This window comes from Mus musculus, chromosome 2 (genome assembly GCF_000001635.26).
Source record: "Mus musculus strain C57BL/6J chromosome 2, GRCm38.p6 C57BL/6J".
NCBI classification, from domain to species: domain Eukaryota; kingdom Metazoa; phylum Chordata; class Mammalia; order Rodentia; family Muridae; genus Mus; species Mus musculus.
In genome coordinates, this window is record NC_000068.7 from 127,049,883 (window position 1) to 127,070,076 (window position 20,194).

General features: G+C 40.6%; 1 protein-coding gene across 13 annotated transcripts in view; it reads left to right on the forward strand.

Moving 5' to 3' along the window:
* Positions 1–19,932, forward strand: part of Ap4e1 (adaptor-related protein complex AP-4, epsilon 1) — a 61,136-nt gene extending 41,204 nt beyond the window's left edge. For 8 of the 13 annotated variants that reach the window (XM_006498548.3, XM_030246493.1, XM_006498550.3 and 5 more), the window contains 7 exons: positions 2,298–2,412; positions 6,299–6,422; positions 10,380–10,638; positions 11,644–12,156; positions 13,388–13,578; positions 14,990–15,147; positions 16,660–19,538. In XM_006498548.3, coding sequence (XP_006498611.1) covers positions 2,298–2,412; positions 6,299–6,422; positions 10,380–10,638; positions 11,644–12,156; positions 13,388–13,578; positions 14,990–15,147; positions 16,660–16,820 — 1,521 coding nt within the window. In that variant the 3' untranslated portion in view covers positions 16,821–19,538. Of the gene's footprint in view, positions 1–124; positions 164–1,050; positions 2,413–6,298; positions 6,423–10,379; positions 10,639–11,643; positions 12,157–13,387; positions 13,579–14,989; positions 15,148–16,659 lie in introns of those variants that run through there. The other 5 variants (XR_001780230.1, XR_374385.4, XR_001780227.1 and 2 more) reach the window with 5 other exon arrangements.
* The last annotated feature ends 262 nt before the right edge of the window (positions 19,933–20,194 follow it).

Below are 20,194 nucleotides of genomic sequence, written 5' to 3' on the forward strand. Positions count from 1 at the left end.
TGTGTGGGCTTAACATAGAAGGTGGGGTTCTCGAAGGCCAAGGTCACATGTTTCCACCAAGTCAGTGACTGCCAAGGCTTTGTTTTTGAAATTTGTTTTTTGTTGTTTTGTTTTTTTGAGACAGGGTTTCTCTGTGTAGCCCTGGCTGTCCTGGAACTCACTCTGTAGACCAGGCTGGCCTCGAACTCAAAAATCCGCCTGCTTCTGCTTCTCAAGTGCTGGGATTAAAGGCGTGCACCACCACTGCCCTGCTGTTTTTGAAATTTGAACAATGAAATTCATGGACCATAGAAGAGTAAGATTCACGATCTCTGACTTTTACAGTCTTTCTGCCCTGTCTTCCCCAGTTTTCTTTGATCCTTGGGTGTGGGAGTGTTCTGTAGATGTATTCATTAGGAACAGGCTCTACAATTTTGCATTTTGATTGGTTGTGGTTTTCTGTAGTGATTTCCATGGGTTGCAAAGAGAAGTTTCCTTGATGAGTGAGAACGATGCTCCTCTGTGTGTTTAAGGACAAACATACAGAACGTAGTTAGAGACTGTGCTGGTTTAGTAAAGTAATGGTTGTAGGTTTTATTACAAGACCCATGAGTTCACCAGCCCTGGATAATTGGCTAGGTTTCCAGTACCAGACACGGTTTCCTGATTGTAGAGCTAGCTACCTCCAAATACACACGCCACTTCCACACCCATAAGGCTATTGTGCATTGCTGATTGATTGTTGTGGTTCACAGGGGTCGTTATTGAGTAGCTCCTGTGGAAGCTTGCATGGCACTGTCTGACATAAAGAAATCTAGTCCTCAGAGAGTCAGCTTTCAGGTCTATCTCAGCTAGGATTATTATTTGTTGTGGTGAAACACTATGACCAAAGCAACTTGGGGAGGAAAGGGTTTATTTGGCTTACACTTTCAAATCTCTGTTCATCATTGAAAGAAGTCAGGACAGGAATGCAAATGGAGCTTGAACCTAGAAGGAGCTGATGCAGAGGCAATGGAGGCCTAGTGCTTACTGGCTTATTCTCTATGGCTTGCTCGGCCTGCTTTATTATAGAACCCTGGACCATCCAGCCCAGAAATGGCACCACCCGCAGGGGACTGGGCCCTCCAATCAATGACTATTTAAGAAAACAGGTTTGCCTACAGTTCTATCTAATAGAAGCATTTCCTTCCTTCCTTTCTTCCTTCCTTCCTTCCTTCCTTCCTTCCTTCCTTTCTTTCTTTCTTTGTTTTTTGAGACAGGGTTTCTCTGTATAGTCTCAGCTGTCCTGGAACTCACTCTGTAGACCAGGCTCGAACTCAGAAATCCTCCTGCCTCTGCCTCCCAAGTGCTGGGATTAAAGGCGTGCACCACCACTGCCTGGCTTAGAAGCATTTTCTTAATTGAGGCTCCTTCCTCTCAAATGACATTATCTTGTGTCAAGTTGACATAAAACTGTACAACACAAGATCAGATACAACTTGAGTTCTCTGGATCCTGTGCCCAAAACACATGGTGTCTTCTACTTACCGTCCACTCCTGAGAAGCACCAAGGACAATAGCAGCAGCTTATGTGTTTGGGGAGTTTCTTGGACAGCCCTGACTAACAGCTCAAAAGAGGGCTCCTCGTGTTTAGTGTGAAATTTTTGGTCAGATAGTCTATGGCTCTTAGGGTAACAGTGTCAGCCCAAATGAGAAAACTTCACCTAAACTGTGTATGGATATGTGTATTTTTACATAGACTTCTTTTAGTTCTGTGTCTGATACAGACAGAGTAGGTTGGGACAGAACACAGGATGTGCAGGTCCATCTATGCCTAGAAGTTGAATATGGCTTAGATGAGATAAGATCAGGTAGCCACAGAGTACTGGGTTGGTGTGCAGGATGTGGGTCCTGGTCCAAGCCTGGAACTTTGGGAATAGATCTGGGGACCAGGGTGAATGTGACAAAAGGAAGATCAGGTGGATTCACCTGGCTAGACACTGGAAAAGGATGTGCAAGATATGGTTGGGTGAAGAATTTGGTTGTGGCATATGGGGGGGGGGGGCGTGAAGGTTGTGAACAGGTAGGGCAGGTCTTGGCAGACGTATAGAGCTTACTAGTAGCATAGGGAAGGGTGACCTGCCTAGGCCTGGCACTGGGTGTGGGATTTACAGTAGATCTGGAGGGTACAATCAGGCTGACTTACCCAACTAGACCCTAGAGAGGGTCTCTCTTTAAAAAGTTTAAAAGATAATTGTGCCAAAGTTATATGAATGTACAATCTAGTCTCCCAATGCATGTTTGATTGTTAACTCCTGACTTGCTTAATTTTAATGCAGGCAGATGCGTCTTTATCTTTTCTGGATGGTTTTGTGGCTGAAGGACTCAGTCAGGGAGCAGCACCTTATAAGCCCCATCACCAGCGCCAAGAGGAACAGCTCTCTCAGGAAAAGGGTATACTTCCATCTCTTTATCATGAATCGGTTTGTTTTGGTTTTAGTTTTTGTTGTTACCGAGCAGGGTGTGCTTACCGTGTAGTGCAGGCTGGTCAAGAATTCCAGACAAAGAATCTACCTGGCTCTGTCTCTGTCTCTGTCTCTGTCTCTGTCTCTGTCTCTGTTTCCAGAATGCTGGGATTAAGGTCGTGTGCCACCACACCTGGGGAGGGCTGGCACTGAATAATGTGAGCATGTCGAGAAAGGTTCCAGAAGCAGTCCTGGTCACTGTAGGCTAGTGACTCATTTTCACTGTGAACAGTCTCTATATTAGATTTTCTAACAAGATTTTCTAATTAGTTATGCCATGAACTCACAAGGGCAAGAGCTTTTTGAACAGCACAGCCTGTGAGAGGGTCTTTACAGTGACCTTGGTGGAGAGGAGACCCCGGAGTCGTTTGCATGGTGCCTGGAAGTTGCTTCTGTAAAATGGAGAGGAGTGTGGACTGTCGCTTATGGTTTCAGGACAGCGACACTCATGACAGTTCCAGGCTGAAAGACCTCAAGAGTTTGTTGTTTGTGCTATGCCAGAACACGTTGTTACAAATGGTGGGGTCAAAGAGTTGCTAAGCATATTGTTAGCTTTTACAGAGCTTTTGATTAAAACTTTTATTAAATTTATTTAAAGTAATTTTCAATTAGTATACGAGTATACGAAGTATTATTATGGCATTTTAGCACACATTTGTGTTTGTTGATTCTCTGACCACCACCATCTCCACATACCCTTTTTCTCCCTTTTACCCCCAGTGGCCTCCTGTGTGGTCTCCCATGTTCTCAGCACTTTCCCTCGTGGTCCCCTGTCTAGTTGCAAGCCTAGACCTAGACATTCACATATGAGAATACATAACACTGAAGACAATGTGTGAGGAACATGCAGACATCTGGTTCTCTGAGTCTGGGTCACTTTATGTACTTTAAAAACCTACCCATTTTCCTGCAAGTATCCTAATTACATTTGTTTTATAGCTGAGTAAAATCCATTGTGGATATGCACTACATTTTCATTATCTGTTGATGGACATTCAGGCTGGTTCTTGGTATTGTGAATAGAGCGGCAATAAGTGTGGATGAACAGTGTCTCTGTAGTGGAATATAAAGTCCTCTGAGTATATGCCCAGGAGTAGTACAGCTAGGTCATCTGGCAGTTGTGTGTTTCACAATTTGGGAGACCCCCCGCCCCCCGCCCTGGCTTTCATAGTGGTGCATGACCTCCTTCCCACCTATAGGGGTCAGGCCTCTTCTCTCACCTCGTCCTCACCATCCTCATCCTCTCCACCCTCTGTCTAGTGTTCTGACCGGCGTGAGATGGAGGCTCAAGGTGTTTTTAATTTACATTTCCTTGAAGGCTAGGGAATATTGAACACTTTTTTGAGACATAAACTTTCTATGTAGTCCTGCCTGTATGGAATTCCTGTGTAGACCAAGCTGGCCTCAGATTTGGAGATAAGCTTACCTCTCTGCTTCCCCAGTGCTGGGATTAAAGGTGTGGGCCAATATCCAGGCAGGATGTTGGGCACTTTGAAGAAATACTTCCGGCCGTGTGTTTTCTTCTGAGAACTATCCACTGCTCATTTGATTAGCCCATTTATTGATTGGCAGGGGTTTTTTGTTGTTGTTGTTGTTGTTTTTGTTTGTTTGTTTTTTTGTGGTTGGTGTTTTGTTAATTTTTTTTTCAGCTCTATGTATTCCAGATCTTAACTCCCTCTCTGAAGTATAGCTTCCAAATATTTTCCTCCATCTTGTAGGCTGTCTGTTCACTAAGCTGATTGTTTTATTTACTATGATGAAACTTATTTATTTTATATAATCCCTTGTAAATTCTTGATGCTACTTCCTGTGCTTTTTGGGTCTTGTTCAGAAAATTCTTATCTCTAAGCATATTCTCTATAGGGATCTGCAGGTGGTACCCAGTTTTGCCAGCACCATTGTTGATGAGGGTATTGAGTTTTTTAATGTATGTTTTTAAAACCCTTGTCAGAAATTCCATGAGCATATGTGTGGTTTTGTCTAAGTCTCTGTTCTTTCCACTGGCCTGCGTGCATCTTTGTTCCAGGGTCTGCTGCCATTGTCACTCTGGCTTCCTAGTGACGTTTGAGTCAGCTATGAACACCACCAGTGGTGTTCTTTCTGCCTGAGATAGCGTTGTATATTCGTGGCTTTTGTGCTTCTATATGACTTTTTGTATTGTTCTAGTTTTGTGAAGAATGTCATTGAAATTTTGATGGTAGTTGAGTTGAGTCTCTCTAGTTTTTTCTTTGATTGGGTTCTTTTGTTTGTTTGGGTTTTGTTTGTTTTTGTTTTTTTGTAATATAGCGCCTGCCGTCTTAATTTTTTTAATTTTTAAAAAGATTTATTCTATTTATTTTATTTTTCTGTGTGTCTATATGTGAATTGTATATGCTTAGTACCTTTAGAGAACAAAAGAGGGCATTGGATTCCCTGAAATTGGAGTTACAGACAGTTGTGAGCCACCATGCTGGGAGTTGAACCTGGGAATTCCCAAGAGCAGCAAATGTTTCTTTTTTTTTCCCTTGTTCTATTTTTTCCTTCCTTCCTTCCTTCCTTCCTTCCTTCCTTCCTTCCTTCCGTTTTTTGTTTGTTTGTTTGTTTGTTTGTTTGTTTTCAAGGCAGAGTTTCTCTAGCTGGCTCAGAACTCCACCTGCCTCTGCCTCCCTGTCTCCAGAGTAAATAAAAGGCCTGCAGCGCCTCCCAGCTGCAACAAATGTTCTTAACCCCTGAGCCTACTCTTCAGCCCCTTCTCACACACTGTTTAGATGATGAACCTTCTATTTTTAACCCTTCCATCCTTTCTCACTCTGTTACTTGTTTTAGTTTACTGATGGTCACAGCTTTGCATACTGGAGTGACATTTGATGCATTGTCCTGCGTCTGAACTGATAGGTTTGCCAGTTACAGTTAGGTTTAGCTAATTGGTTTTTAAAAATGAGGTCTTATTCAAAACATATGGTTATTGTTCGTTCCTGTCTAGACAATCAAGTAGTTTGGTTTTAGCTGTGTAATTATGAGAACTCCAGATTCCGTCTCTCGTTGTGTTCTGACATCTTTGGTGTTTCACTTCATGATTCAAGATGGCTGTTTGCACGTCAGCAACCAACCTGCAGTATAAGCAGTAGGCAAAAGGAAATGGGAGAAAGGAGTTTCTTTACAGGTGCTTCTCCCAGATGTTGCACGCAGAACATGTGAATAATTTAATTGACCAGAACATGTAAGCCACGTGGCAGCAGAATCTGAAAATGTCTCCTCTGGCTGCCTGGAAGAGTCTGCTTCTTAAAGAAAGGGGAATGGATGTTTGGCATCTCCTCTGCCACAATAATAATAGGAATTTCCTGGTTCTGATTGAATTGATTTAGGTTATATACATATTCAAAAGATTTAGCATGTGAATGAGTAAACACTGTTTTTGAGTAGGGAAGACTCCCATTGAGAGTGCCACCCACTCATTTGAGGTAAACATTTACCCGGAATGTTCCTTAAGCAGACCGTGGCCACCACTGCACTTTAGCCCACTGCTCTTTTATTCTTGTAATAGCAGCAACTTCTCTGTGTACCTGGTTTACTTTTATAGTTTGCCTTTTCTGACTGATTTCTTTTTAGCTCTGTAGGGAGATAAAAGGATAAAGTGAAGGCTCGCTTGTTTCTGTGCAGACCTAAGTCAGTGGCGGCCACTGTACTCGTGCTGCACAGGACTGGTTAGATTAGATATAAAGCTCTCTTCTGGAAAGCTGTCAGCCTTTTAATTACTTCAGTAGTGAATGGAATCTCACATTTTATTTTTATGCTTTGTTTTAATATGAACCACTGTTGCTGTTTTAAAATTATAGTTCTCAATTTTGAACCATATGGACTATCATTTTCTTCATCTGGCTTCACTGGACGACAGTCTCCGGCTGGCATTTCCCTGGGCTCTGATATATCTGGAAACAGTGCCGAGACAGGGCTGAAAGAGTAAGTTTCTTTGTAAAGTTGAGAACTTGGCATGCTTACCTCCCTCCAGCATCCTGCCTGCTTCCTGCCTCTGTGTGTGTCCTCATAATTATTATTTTCTCGTTTTAGGAATTCCTCTGAGAAGTTTTCATTTTCAAATAATGCAAAAGTAAAGCCATATTTGTGACTATGTGCTTAATATTATTGAAAGGTTCCTAAGAACTATATTCTATATGAGATTTTTTTTAAACTTGCTCCTAGTTATTGGTTTCAAGTTTCTGATACTATATACTATGTCCTTAAACTTAAAGACCTTATCTGCCTTCCAAGACAAAATAAGCCATGGGTAAGATTTGCACATGAGATCTGGAGAGATGGCCCAGCAGTTAAGAGCCTGCATTGTTCTTACAGAGGATAAGTTGTCACAGCAAGTTCACAACTGCCTGTAACTCTAGCTCAGATGCCCTCTTCTGGCCTCTGTAAGCACCCACATGCATGTGCTCATACATGAAGACACACATACACATTAATTTAAAAAAAGATTTGCGCATAATGCATGTTACTGCCACATATGGTAAAATTTTAAGAAGCATATTGGAACTTTTGTTACCAGATAAGTCTTGAGCATATTCATCATTCCTTATTATTTGTGTAATTTTTCTGGCAAATACTTCTTCTAGTCATCTTAGTAGAGCTGTGACAGATACAGAGATGAACATGAAATAAGGTCATGTCCAGCTTTAAGACATTTTTTTCAATCAGTGATCAATGTGGGAAGGCCTAACTCATGGTGGGTGGTGCGTTCCCTGGGCTGGTGGTCCTGAGTTCTTTAAGAAAGCAGACTGAGCAAGCCAGTAAGCGGTACTCTCCATGACCTCTGCATCAGTTCCTGCCCTGATTTCCTTTGATGATGAACAGCAATGTGGAAGTGTAAGCCACATAAACCCTGTGCTGTCCAAGCTGTTGTTTGGTCATGGTCTGACATTGTCTGAGGAAGCTCTGTTCTTTGTGCAGAATGTTTTCAGAGGCTCTGGGGAGAGAACTTAACACTTGCTATTGCAAGCATGAGAACCTTGGTTCAAATTCCAGCACCCATATGAAATGGCTGTGCATGCCTGTAATTCCAGTATTGGGTGGTGAAGACAGATTCTGGGAGCTTGCTGGTTAGCCAGCTGTCCTAATTAGGGGTTTTGGTTTGGTTTGGTTTGTTTTTTTTTTTTTTTTTTTTTTTTTTTGAGACAGGGTTCCTCTGTGTAGCCCTGGCTGTCCTGGAACTCACTTTGTAGACCAGGCTGGCCTCAAACTCAGAAATCTGCCTGCCTCTGCCTCTCGACTAATTAGGGTTTCTTATTGCTTCCATGAAAGACCAACTTGGGAACCAAAAAACAACTTGGGAAGCACAGGGTTTATGTTTAAAATTTGTTAATCTTTCAATGAGGTGGCTATAAAATTTCCCAGAAATGATATAGATATGATGAATGATATGGTATATAAAATGGCAGGAGTTATAATTCTGTTTTTTTTTTTAATCCATTTCCCTCCCTGGTCTAACATCCTTAATTTCTTTCCTAGACATTTAATTTTGGCATTCCAGATGTGGTTGGTGGGTTTGTGATGGTAGAGGTGACGGCCATTAAGGAGTTTACACAGAACAAAGCAACAAACAGACGCAAAGACTGTCCAGACCCAGGGAGAAGGCTGTCCAGTGGACAGTGTTCAGGGTGATGTGAGGGGCTGACCTTATAGAGTCTGTGTGGTTTTGTGTCTGTTGTATGTGCTTTATTATTTAGAAACAGAACATGAGAGACTAGTTGAGGTGTTGTACTTTTAAATACACAGTTCTGCAGAAAGGGGTACCAGCATAGGGAAAGGGCAAAAATGGCTGGTGCACTAATTTGATACGAGACAGTGGTTTTTAACTTCCTGATAGAAAGAGAGCCTGGAGAGATGGCTCAGCAGTTAAGAGCACCAGCTGCTCTTCCAGAGATCCTGATCAATTTCCAGCATCCACATAGCAGTTCATAACCATCTCTGGGATCCACTGCCCTCTTCTGGTGTGCAGATGTACATTCAAACAAAACATTGATATACATAAAATACTTTTTTTAATTTAAAGAAAAATCCCAAATGAGAGAAATCCCTGTATTTCCATAGGCTGGAATTTGCCCCCTTCTCGAATTCTCCATCTCATTGTTTTAGGGCACTAAGCCTACAGTGGGCTCAGTCACATAGCTTGGAACTTTCCACCTCTAGAGTTCTGATCCAAGCAGGGACAGCCGCTAGCTAGAGGAGAGAGAGTGCTAGCCCTCCTGCTGACCTGTAACTTAGTGCTGAGTGCATGTGATACTGCAAATGGACCATAATGATTTTTTTATAGTGAATAGCTTTCCAGATAAGACTGTTGCTCCTCTTCTACAGTCCCTGGAAAGCTGACAATAAAGTCAAGCCCAAGTTAGAATTCCTTTCTTACAAGTTCATCATTAAACATTACTCTACCAGTACACCATTAATCTTTTGAAGATTTCTTGCCTAGGATTTACGTGTGTATCTTCATGGTCTGACTTACAATAATACAAAAGCACAATTTAGAAAATTATGGATTATTGCAATGCCTTCCAAATCCAGACAAAGATGACTTATATAGAAAGCAGTGTTTACCGACTTTTTCCATATATGAGAGGTGGCCTAATGTTGCTCTTGTGTGCTTTTTTTTAAAATTTTTTTATTTTTAGGCTGTTGACTGAAATATGACAAATTTACACTGATAATAGGTGTGTAATTAAATGAAATAATTGAGAAAAAATCTGTAGACTCCTGTGGCCTCTTCCCGTTTGCCTGTGAAATACATTTTGCAATAGCACAGAGTATGCAGAATTTTTAGGAGTACCCTTTGCAACCATACCTGTGGGAAGAAGTATCAAAGAACACATTTGGGAAAATGAAGAAGAGATAAAGTCGTGTCAGTGACCTTGAGAGTTATATAAACTGGGCTAAAAGGAGTGGCCAGGACTTTATACTGTGTGTATCACATGGATGGTATACGTGAATGTGTGTGTATGCATGTCTACGGGTGCATATGTGTGCAGGTGCACTGTGGAGACCTGAGCCTGACTTTGGGTGTCCTTCTGGATTGCCTTTGTATTTTCTTACCTCAAGTTCAGTTGGCCAGGTTCCATAGCCTTCTCTATCCAGGGTTTCTCTGTCTCTGCCTTTCCTATCTGGTATCTCAGCACCTCCTTTGCTGTTTGTGTGGGCTCTGAGAGTCCTCGTGCTTGCACTGCAAACACCATCTGCTGAGCCCTCTCCCCAGCCCAGGCCTTGTCCTGGTTCTCAGTCACTGAGTGGGCTACACTGCGAGCAGCTTGATTATTGGTGAGTTCCGCAATGAGCTTTGCCTCGATAAGGGTTCCCACAGCTTGGTCTAAATGGGGCAGCCTAGCACGTGCTTGCCTTTAAAGAATAAAACACCGTAAACTAAAATTGAATCTTAAATTTTTGTACATTTTTAAAGAAATCTTTTGATGTAAGTAGACATGTAGGTAGTGCCCTTGGTGCCTCAGGAGTCAGAAAGAGAGTGTTTAGTCTAGAGCCATTCTCATCTTTTGTAACTTAACTCAAGCAATTAAACGAAATTAAATGACCTACAGATTTTAACCAAATCTGGAATTTTGATGCTTTATTTTACCAGGGAGAAAGAGGAAGTCGGCTCTAATGAACATAAATTTAAAAAATCTAGGTTTCCTTCTGGCCTATAAAATGAACATGAAAGCTGGTCGTTTTGTTTGAAGAGACGGTTTCTCTGTGTAGACCAGGCTGGCCTCGAACTCAGAGTGCTGAGATCAAAAGTATGCACTGCTACGGCCCAGCATGAAAGCTGGCTCTTGAAAGGCATAATGTGTTTTGAAGAAAAAAAAAATGCATCAAGTATCTAACTATTCAGCATCATCTAAGCTAGGCTGCTTTTCTTAATCTCCTTAGGACAAGCAGTTTGAAGATGGAAGGGATAAAGAAATTATGGGGTAAAGAGGGCTATCTGCCCAAGAAGGAGAGTGGAACTGGTGATAAACCGGAAGCCTCACATGTTCCTGCAGAGGGTGCAACAGTGGAGAATGTAGACCAAGCCACGACCAGAAAGGACCAAGCTCAAGGCCATATCCCTTCTACAGAGGAGAAAGAAAAGCAGCTGTTGGCATCATCGCTGTTTGTTGGGCTAGGACCAGAAAATACAGTCGATTTGGTAAGTTACCTATTACATTCCTGAAAGAATGCCTGTCCCATCTGTTGGTACCAAGAACTGGAGTTCATCTGTGCATGGTGGGAAATGCCTCCTCTAGCTCTCACAGCAGCATCTTCTAGCTGTAGGGCTGTTACTAACATGGTAATGTACTACCAAGGGGACATGTCCTGTAAGTAAGTTTTTTCTCTAAAGTCCATTCTGCCAGTGGAAGGCACAGGACCCACATAAATGAACAAGAATGATCAGGGTGGATGGGCGAGTTCTCTGAGGGCAAGGGGCTTGATTGAAGGTTGTCAGTAATAGTAGCTTATCTGTGTGCTTTGTTTGCATAGTCTCCCGACTGTTCTTTAGTAACATCAGTGGTGGCAAATTGGGCAGGCATCACCTGCTACAGAATTCTTCCCATAATATTTAATGGTCAGCATTTAGTTTTTGAAGTTAAACCAATTTTTCTTCCCTGCATACTAGCATAGACCTTGAAATCACAATTTTTAGATTATTAAAACCGGGCTGGAGAGATGGCTCAGTGGTTAAGAGCATTGACTGCTCTTCCAGAGGTCCTGAGTTCAAATCCCAGCAACCATATGGTGGATCACAACCATTTGTAATGAGATCTGATGCCCTCTTCTGGTTTGTGTGAAGGCAGCTACAATATACTTATATATAGTAAATAAATCTTTAAAAAATTATTAAAAGGTCTTTGAAGTCAAGGATAACTTGGGATTCTATAAAATACAGCTCCGGAAACAAAACCATAGCTGGCTTGTCTAATCCTGCGATGTACTATTTAGAAACCAAACATTTTTCAGAACTATTGCAGTTGAGTTTTGACCTTTTTTTTAGGTTTATAAATCAAAAGTAAGATTTAGCTGATAGCTTTAAGTTACATGGCTGTCAGAATTGTAGGGTTTACACCTTTTCATCTGAGATTTACTAATTTTGCTTTGCAGATTCTAACTTACTATAGTATTCATTTAAAATTATTATTATATTTTATTTTTGCAGTTGGGAAAAGCAGATGTTGTGTCTCACAAGTTCAGGAGGAAATCAAAACTCAAGGTAGCCCAAAGCGACAAGACACCCAGCGCTCCTACTGCTCCCTGCTCCGCCCTCAGCCTTGGCTCAGATGTGGCTGGTGGGGATGAGGACGGTCTGAGTGCTGTGGATAGAGGGGACGGAGAACTCAGTTCAGAGCTTTTTCGTTCTGAGTCTCTCTCGGGGCCGCCCTCAGCTGAGAAGCTCGAGAGTGTCAGCTTGCCTGTGCCTTCTTTATTTGCTGATAACAACATGGAAGTCTTTAATCCCCCTTCATCCTCTGCAACTTCAACTGTCAAGGAAGAAACTCCTGAGTGCAGGCATTCAGGTCTCGTGGAAATCTGCAGTAATGAAGCCGTGTCTGTGTCTTCTTACAAAGTCTGGAGGGATGATTGTTTATTGGTGATCTGGGCAGTCACTAGTAAAACTGACTCAGAGTTCACAGATGCTCAGTTAGAAATTTTTCCTGTGGAAAATTTCAAGGTAAGACAACATATAAGATATCATGTTTTAATTAAATAATGCTTATGTAGTGTTTCTGCTTTTGGCTCTAGTGCCTTATGATTTTGTTCCATATCCTCCTGTCTTCCTTAAAAACAGGACTCAGGATACATTACTCTAGAGAAACAAAGGAAGCCCAATAATATTGTATTTGCAAAGGCCATAGATACTAAATAAAATGAGTGTCTGTAGTGTATAATAAAGGTTGTAGGTGCCACACAGGCACTCCTTTAAACCCATACTCGGGAGAAGAGGCAGGAGGATCTCTGTGAGTTCCGGGCTAGCCTATGATACATGGTACATTGAGTACATAACAGTGACTCTCACTTCTGGGCCTTATTTGATGTGTTACATGGCTAGAATCTTTAGCTGCCTGTTTCCTCCTGTTGAAAACCAGATTATTAGTGGGGCTGGCAAATGGCTCAGTGGTTAAGAGCACTGACTGCTCTTCCAGAGGTCCTGAGTTCAATTCCCAACAATCACATGGTGGCTCACAACCATCTGTAAGGGGATTTGATGCCCTCTTCTGGTGCGTCTGAAGACAGCTACAGTGTACTCATATACATAAAATAAATAAATCTTAAAAAGAAAAAAAAAAGGCAACTGTTGGCATTCTGTCTGTAGAGTTGAGTAGGGATAGAGAGTGAGGATGGAAGGCAGCTGGAAGATTGTCTTAAATCCTCTAGCATAAGAGTCAGGTGCTAGCAGCTAGGAAGAGGGCCTAGCACACACAGACACTGGCTTTAGTTCCCTAGCACTGTGATTAAAAGAGTTCTGGTGCCAGATTAGAATTTAATAATCTGCCGGGCGGTGGTGGCACGCCTTTAATCCCAGCACTTGGGAGGCAGAGGCAGGCGGGTTTCTGAGTTCGAGGCCAGCCTGGTCTACAGAGTGAGTTCCAGGACAGCCAGGGCTTTACAAAGAAACCCTGTCTCAAACCCCCCCAAAAAATTAAAAAATAAAAATAAAAATAATCTAATAATCTTAAAATATGTGTGTGTTTTAACATAAACATCACATAAATCTGTTAGATAATTTTGACCCATACAATATTATTTATCTATTTTAGTAAATTTTTGTTAGTGGTTTTCATAATGAGGTTTGTTAACTTCCCACATTCATGTGCTTTAGTGCTTCTCCTCAGTAGAAGATTACTATCCACATAACAGTTTATTGATGCTTTCTTCAATATGTTTATTACTTTCATTTACAGATCATTGAGCAACCTGAATGTTCTTCTCCTGTGATAGAAACAGAACGCACCAAATCCTTTCAATACAGTGTGCAGATGGAAAGCCCTTGTATAGAGGGGACTCTCTCTGGTTTTATAAAGTATCAAATGATGGATACGCATTCTGTTCAACTGGAATTTTCCATGAACTTACCATTATTAGATTTTATTAGGTAAATATTTTCTAATTTTTTTCTAGCTAGAGACACCATGCTGGCTATTAGGGAGTATAAGAGTTACATAATAGACAGTTTTGGGCTGGAGAGATGACTTACTGGCTGAGAAGGCTTTCAGAGGACTAGAGTTTGGTTCCTAACACCTGTATCTGGTGGCTCACAACTGCTTGTAACTCCAGCTCTGGAGGACCCAGTACCACTCTGGCCTCTGTGGGGTACTTGTGTGCACATGCACATACACACACACACACACACACACACACACACACACACACACACAATTACACATAAGTATTTTTAAAACCTTATATTCTTACAAGCCAAGCATGGTAGCTCATGCTTTTAATCCCAGTAGTCAGGAGCCTGAGGCAGGAGGATTGCCATCTGTTCTAACATTACTAGCCTACAGAGTGAGTTCTAGCTAAGCCTTTGCTACAATGTAAATCTTAACTCTCTCCCACTCTTATTTCATAATTTGAAGATGCACAATATATATGCAACATAATTTTGTGCATTGTAATCAATTCTTTTGTATCTTTAAATGTAGAGTTTTTAAAAACTATTCAATCAATGCATATTTATCAGAAATTCAAATGTTATAAAAATGAAACTAGAATATGAAAGTTGTCCATAATCCACCCCTAGGTAGTCCTGACATACAACATAAAACTATTTGTGTGTGTGTGTGTGTGTGTGTGTGTGTGTATGTGTATGTGTGTGTATTGTCAACATAGTCTTAGTTCTTTGGTTAATTTTTTAAAAATTCTTTATATTCATTCTCTTGTACATTGCTTTGACAGAAATTTCATTATTCCCCAAGTCCAAAGTATACATGATAGAATAGTTTATATTTGAGAATTTATGCAGTTATTTGGTAAAATCCTGCTGGAGCAATTAATATCTAAAAAAACAAAAAACAAACAAAATTGGGGGGGGGGTGAGATGGCTCAGCGGTTAAGAGCACTGACTGCTCTTCTAGAGGTCCTGAGTTCAATTCCCAGCAACCACACGGTGGCTCGCAAACATTTGTAATTGGATCTGATGCCTTCTTCTGGTGTATGTGAAGATAACTACAATCTACTCATTAAAAAAAAAAAGATTCATTAAAAAAATACTAAAATTGTAGTAAACAAAAAATAAGAAGGAAAATTGGATGTAAAGGTTATTAAAAGGGAAAGTGCAGTGTAAATCTTTTGTTGTAAGTGACATCATCAGGTTGGAAGGTAACACTGGCCATGCTAAGCAGATCTGGGTTAGAAGCATGAATCTCTGTGACCCAGGCTTACAATGTATAATATATATGTACTATATATGTAATATATATTCGTTTCCATGAGTCATGTGAAATGTTTTTGTTCAGCATCATTGTACTCTTAACAACATAGACTAATTTTTAAAACTTTTTCAGACCATTAAAGATCTCAACTGAAGACTTTGGCAAACTCTGGTTGTCCTTTGCAAATGATGTGAAGCAAACTATAAAAATATCAGAGCCTGGAGTTGCTCTGACTTCTGTCCTAACAGAGCTGCAGCAGAACCTGAGACTTCGTGTGATTGACGTCATAGGTGTGTAGAATTAAGAAACGGCAGCCCCATGTGAATATAGATTTTTTTTTTCTGAGTGTCATACTTCTTAGAGATTCTTATCATGAGTATCTTTAAAATAAGTGTGTTTCCAGACTGTATTAAGGAGTATTTGATTGAAAAGTTCACAGTATATAATTAACTATCATTTAGCCTTTCTTTTTCTCTTTAACGCTTTAAACATTTCTCCATTTGTGTAGAGTAGGCTTCAAATTCAATCAGAAAGTGATTGATTATTCTCAAAATAGTCATGTCTCTGTTGCATCAGAAGACACTGTACTAATATTTTATACCTGAGAACTTGGCTTAAAAACTGATGGCATTTAAGAACAGCATTCTCTATCTTTGCAAGGCACCTCTGTTTCAGATTTTTAAGAAAATTAATCATATCTCTTAGTTTGCCTATAAAGCAGTAGATTTCTATATGGCTTTTTTCTTGTAACCTGAATTTTGGTTGACCTTGACCATTCTGACTGGGATAGAATAAAATTGTAACGTTGTTTTAGTTTGCATATTAAAGTAATTTAATATGCATATTAAATAAGTTGCATTTATGAGAACTAAATATAGTCCTCATAAATTCAAGTTTATTTATTCAACTATATTTCCTATTTTATTCTCTGTCAGATTTAGTGTACCAGGTTTTGTGCCAAAATCCCTGATGCATTGGAATTGAGTTTTGTGCAAGGTTTGTGGTGAGGATCTAGTTGTATTCTTTTACTTGTAGCTGGTCAAGGTGTACTTCACCAGCACCACCTTTTAAACAAGCTGTAGTTTTTCCAGTGTGTACTTTTGGCTTCTTTATCAAAACTCAGGGAACTGTTGGAGAATGGGCTTATTTCTGGGTCCTCAATTCTATTGTATGGCTGTGTCTGTTTATATGGCATGCTGTTGGTGAGAGTGGAGTGCTCAAGTCTCTTTGTTGGGGTTAATCTATGGTTTTAGATTTAGTAGTTCTTTTATGAAATGGGATGTACCTGTGTTTGGTGAATATATGTTTAGTATTGTGATGTCCTCTTGATGGGTTGTCCCTTAATGAATACGAAGTGATCCTTATCACTCTGACCAGTTATTATGCTTTTAGTATATGTTACGCTGTTAGTATACTACTATATGACATTATTATTATACATCATATTATTACTGTAGTATACTGTTAGCCTGTTAACTAAGTACTTGAGACACTTCTACTTTTTGTCTGATATGGACAGTGCTGCTGTGTACGTGAGTGTGGGAATACCTATTGATATTCTTGCTCTCATCTTGGATTAAAGGCATTCACCACCACTCCAGCACTTTTTCAAGTTTTGTTTTGTTTTTTAATATATAAAATAGTCTTCCAAATAAGAGTGAAGTGCTCTCCCTAAGGTGCTTGTTTGGTGATTGATGATAAACATCTTTTCCCGTGCTTGTGGCCCGTTTGTAGATGTCTGTGGAGGATTGTCTGTTGAAGTCCATTTTTAAAAGTAATTTCTCCTTTTTGTTGTGTTGCAGGCAATGAAGGGCTGTTGGCCTGTAAGCTGCTCCCATCCACCCCCTGTGTGCTGCACTGCCGAGTACATGCTGACGCGGTAGCTCTGTGGTTCCGGTCCTCTAGCTCTGTTCTTTCAGACTATTTATCGTGTCACTGTCAAAAAGTGATGCAGACATCCTAGCGAAGTTGTGTTAAATTTTACCTTTTCCACATAAATGGTTTACATCTATAACCTTACCAAAGTAAAAAGCACTCGTGGTACTTGTGATGGAGGTGGGGGGCTGCAAGTTTTGGTTTATGTGGTTTCTTCTTGAGTCCTGCTAAGAATGATCCCCAAGAAACTGTGTCATCAATTTTTTTACTCAGGATTGTACAGTATATTCCCCCCCCCACATGACCTAAGCTAATATTATAAAATGTTAATGATTTTATGTCACTTAATTTGGAGGGACTGAAAATATTTATTTTGTTATAAATGTTTTATAGCAGGTTTATTCTAGCATTAACTGATTTCTAATAAGGCTGAGACTCAGTTCTCTGCTTTGGTGCAGGGGACACAGAGACTGCTCATCACCTGAATCACACTTGGCTTTGGAGTGCAGAACCTGCTGTAAGGAAAATCTGTGCTCTCGGCTCTGCTTTGCACAGGTCAGGGTTAAGCTGAGGCGGCCTAACACACGCTAACCATTGTACAAGACCATGGCATGCTGGCTGTTAGGCAAACACAATCTCTGGCTTTTACTTTTTAACTTGTTACACTTAATTTTCAGTAATTTGACCATAAAGTATATCTGTTTGCTATTAGACCCTTTTTGCAGTTAAAATTTGTGATCATAGTATAAATGGCCAATTGATTATTTTTTTTCTGGTCCTTAAATCTACTAGTATTAAGTGGATGTTACTGAGTAGTGACTATGTAAATATATCCTACAAATACTTCGGCAAAATATATCATTTAAATGTTATATTTATGCTTCTAGGCCCTCTATTAGTAAAAGAAGAGATTATGCCTTGTGTGTGTGATGGGCCAGAATCTTGAGATTGTATATTAACTGAAATAGTATTTTATAAAAACTAATGGTGCTGTGGGAAATATTTATTTTACCCTTTTTGGTACTTCACCATTGAAACTATTCAGGTAATACAACTTAAGTTATTCTTAGTGGTCAGGCACTCTGGTTTTACGTTATCTCACCAATACTTGCTGTAAAGATGCTGAGGAGGAGGCCAGGTGGTGGTGGTGGTGGTGATGCACGCCTTTAATCCCAGCACTCGGGAGGCAGAGGCAGGCGGATTTCTGAGTTCGAGGCCAGCCTGGTCTACAGAGTGAGTTCTAGGACAGTCAGGGCTACACAGAGAAACCCTGTCTCAAAAAAAAAAAAAAAAAAGATTCTACAGAGCTGTCATCCATAGTTAGAACAAGACAAAAAGTTATATTTTTTGTATTTTTTAAGTTAACTTTTAAGATAGTCATTCATAAATGTAGCATTTTGTTAACGTCGCTCTTAAATACATGCAGTTAAGCCTTGCTGAGAGAGGAGGGTGACGGAATGTCCTGCACTTTGGGTTTCTCCCTTCAGAAGAAGGAAGACTGGATGCATCAGCAGCCTCGGCACTGTCGGGATAGAGGGTTTGGAAGCAGCTGCTCCATTAGCTTGCTCTTCCTCTTTATGTTGCCATTCCCAGCCTTCCCTGCTCCTTACCCAGGCTCGCCCTGACTTTATCAAGCAGTGCGGCCATGTGGTGTAGGACGGGCTCCTTTGTGTATTTTTTCAGGCGTTTCTGTGGTCACTGAGTTTGGTCAGTTGTGGAGCAGGGAGAGTAAGGTATATAAAATCACAGTGACATCTGTCCGAAGGATCATGGTTTTTGCTTTCTTCTGCTTTGTTATAAGGGATGGTTATGAGAGGACTCTACTGGCCTGTCTAACAGCGCATGTGTAAACAGTAGGTTTGGGGTTGAGGCATGACTTCAGATCTGCCAAAGAGAACATAGTGTCACTTTTGTTCTTTCTGAACTCATTAAATAAAATGTAGAGTAACAGGGTTTCTACAGAAATGTTTAATACAATGTTTACAATGTTTATGATTTTAATAAACTAATAATAATAGAAAAGAGTAGATATTTTAAAACTTTGGACCAGTACATATTCTATCTAAACTCACTGCATTATATTCTGAATCAGGCATCGTCAACCTTTTTGATCACAAAATAGGGAGAATTTTAGGTCTAGTTCTTGCGTGGGGCCATCCATAACACCTAGTCTCTTTACTTTATAATCAGCCAATGAGGGTAGCGCTTAGGGGAAGAATGGCTGTGTGCTGTGTGCCGGGCACCATTACCAAGAATGGAGGGCAGCAGAGCCAGGCTGGGGACAGATAAAGGAGGACAGGAAGAGCATGAGAGCAGCGGAAAGGAGGTGGCCAGGCTCCTAGCAGTCACCCAGGCGCTCAGCAGAAGAGCGGCCACTCAGGGTATGAGAGGAGCCTGTCTTACCCTTCCCTACAGAGAAGCTGTGGGAGGAGCTGAGCCATCTGAGAGCCAGTGTACAGGTGTGCCCAGCGCAGCATGTGCTCTGCAGGGGAGTGTTGGCTGACGTGCTAAGCTCTTCCAAATTGACTTATAAAAGTACAGTATTTTATTTTCATTTAACTGTAGGTTCTTTTATTTTCTATGGCTAAACATGATCATTGTCACATGGTAAGCCATAAGAAGTGCACTGACCCTATTCATGTGTCTTTGAGCTGTTTTCTTATGTCAGAACTTTAGGAGAGAACAATGCAAGTGAATAGCAACGTAATAAATGATGCATTTTTTTTTTACTTTGTTTTGGCACTGGACTGTGTAAATTGAAATTTTTTAATTGAATGTATAATAAAAACATCTGTGCTTTTTGGGGTCTGTATGTTCTTTATAATTTAAGTAGATGAAAATTATTTAATCAGTATATAGATAGGTTTCTAAATATATAAATACAACTTGCTCAGTCTGTATGTTTGTTTTTGCATGTGTGTTATATGCACATGTTTGTGTGGCTGTACATATAATCATGTAAATGTTCATGTTTCAGAGGCCAGAGATCAACATCAGGTTTCTTCCTCACTATCTTATTAGTTTTTAACTTTTAAAAATATGGCTTATTCATACATAGGTGCTTGGTGCTAGCAGAGGTCAGAAGAGCCATCGGTTCCCCTGGAACTAGAGTTAAAGAACAAATGGTTGTGAGCTGCCGTGTGAGTGCAGGAAATTGAACCCAGGTGCTCTGCAGGTTCTACAGCACAACAAGAGCTCTTAACCACTGAGCTATTTCTCCAGCCCCTGGTCACTCACGGAAGACGTGAGCTGCCCAGCCCACAGGGTATGCACTACCATACCCAACTAATTGCTATTATGTTTAAGGTCACTCTGGCTGCTGTATGGGTGGAAGATTACAGGGTGATCAGGAAGGGGTCAGTTCTGACTTCTCAGATGGCAGATGATGGAAACGTTAAGAAGTGGTCTGACTCCAAGTTAGGCTTGTAATTGTGCTCCATGCCTTGTCTGGAGTGAGGACAT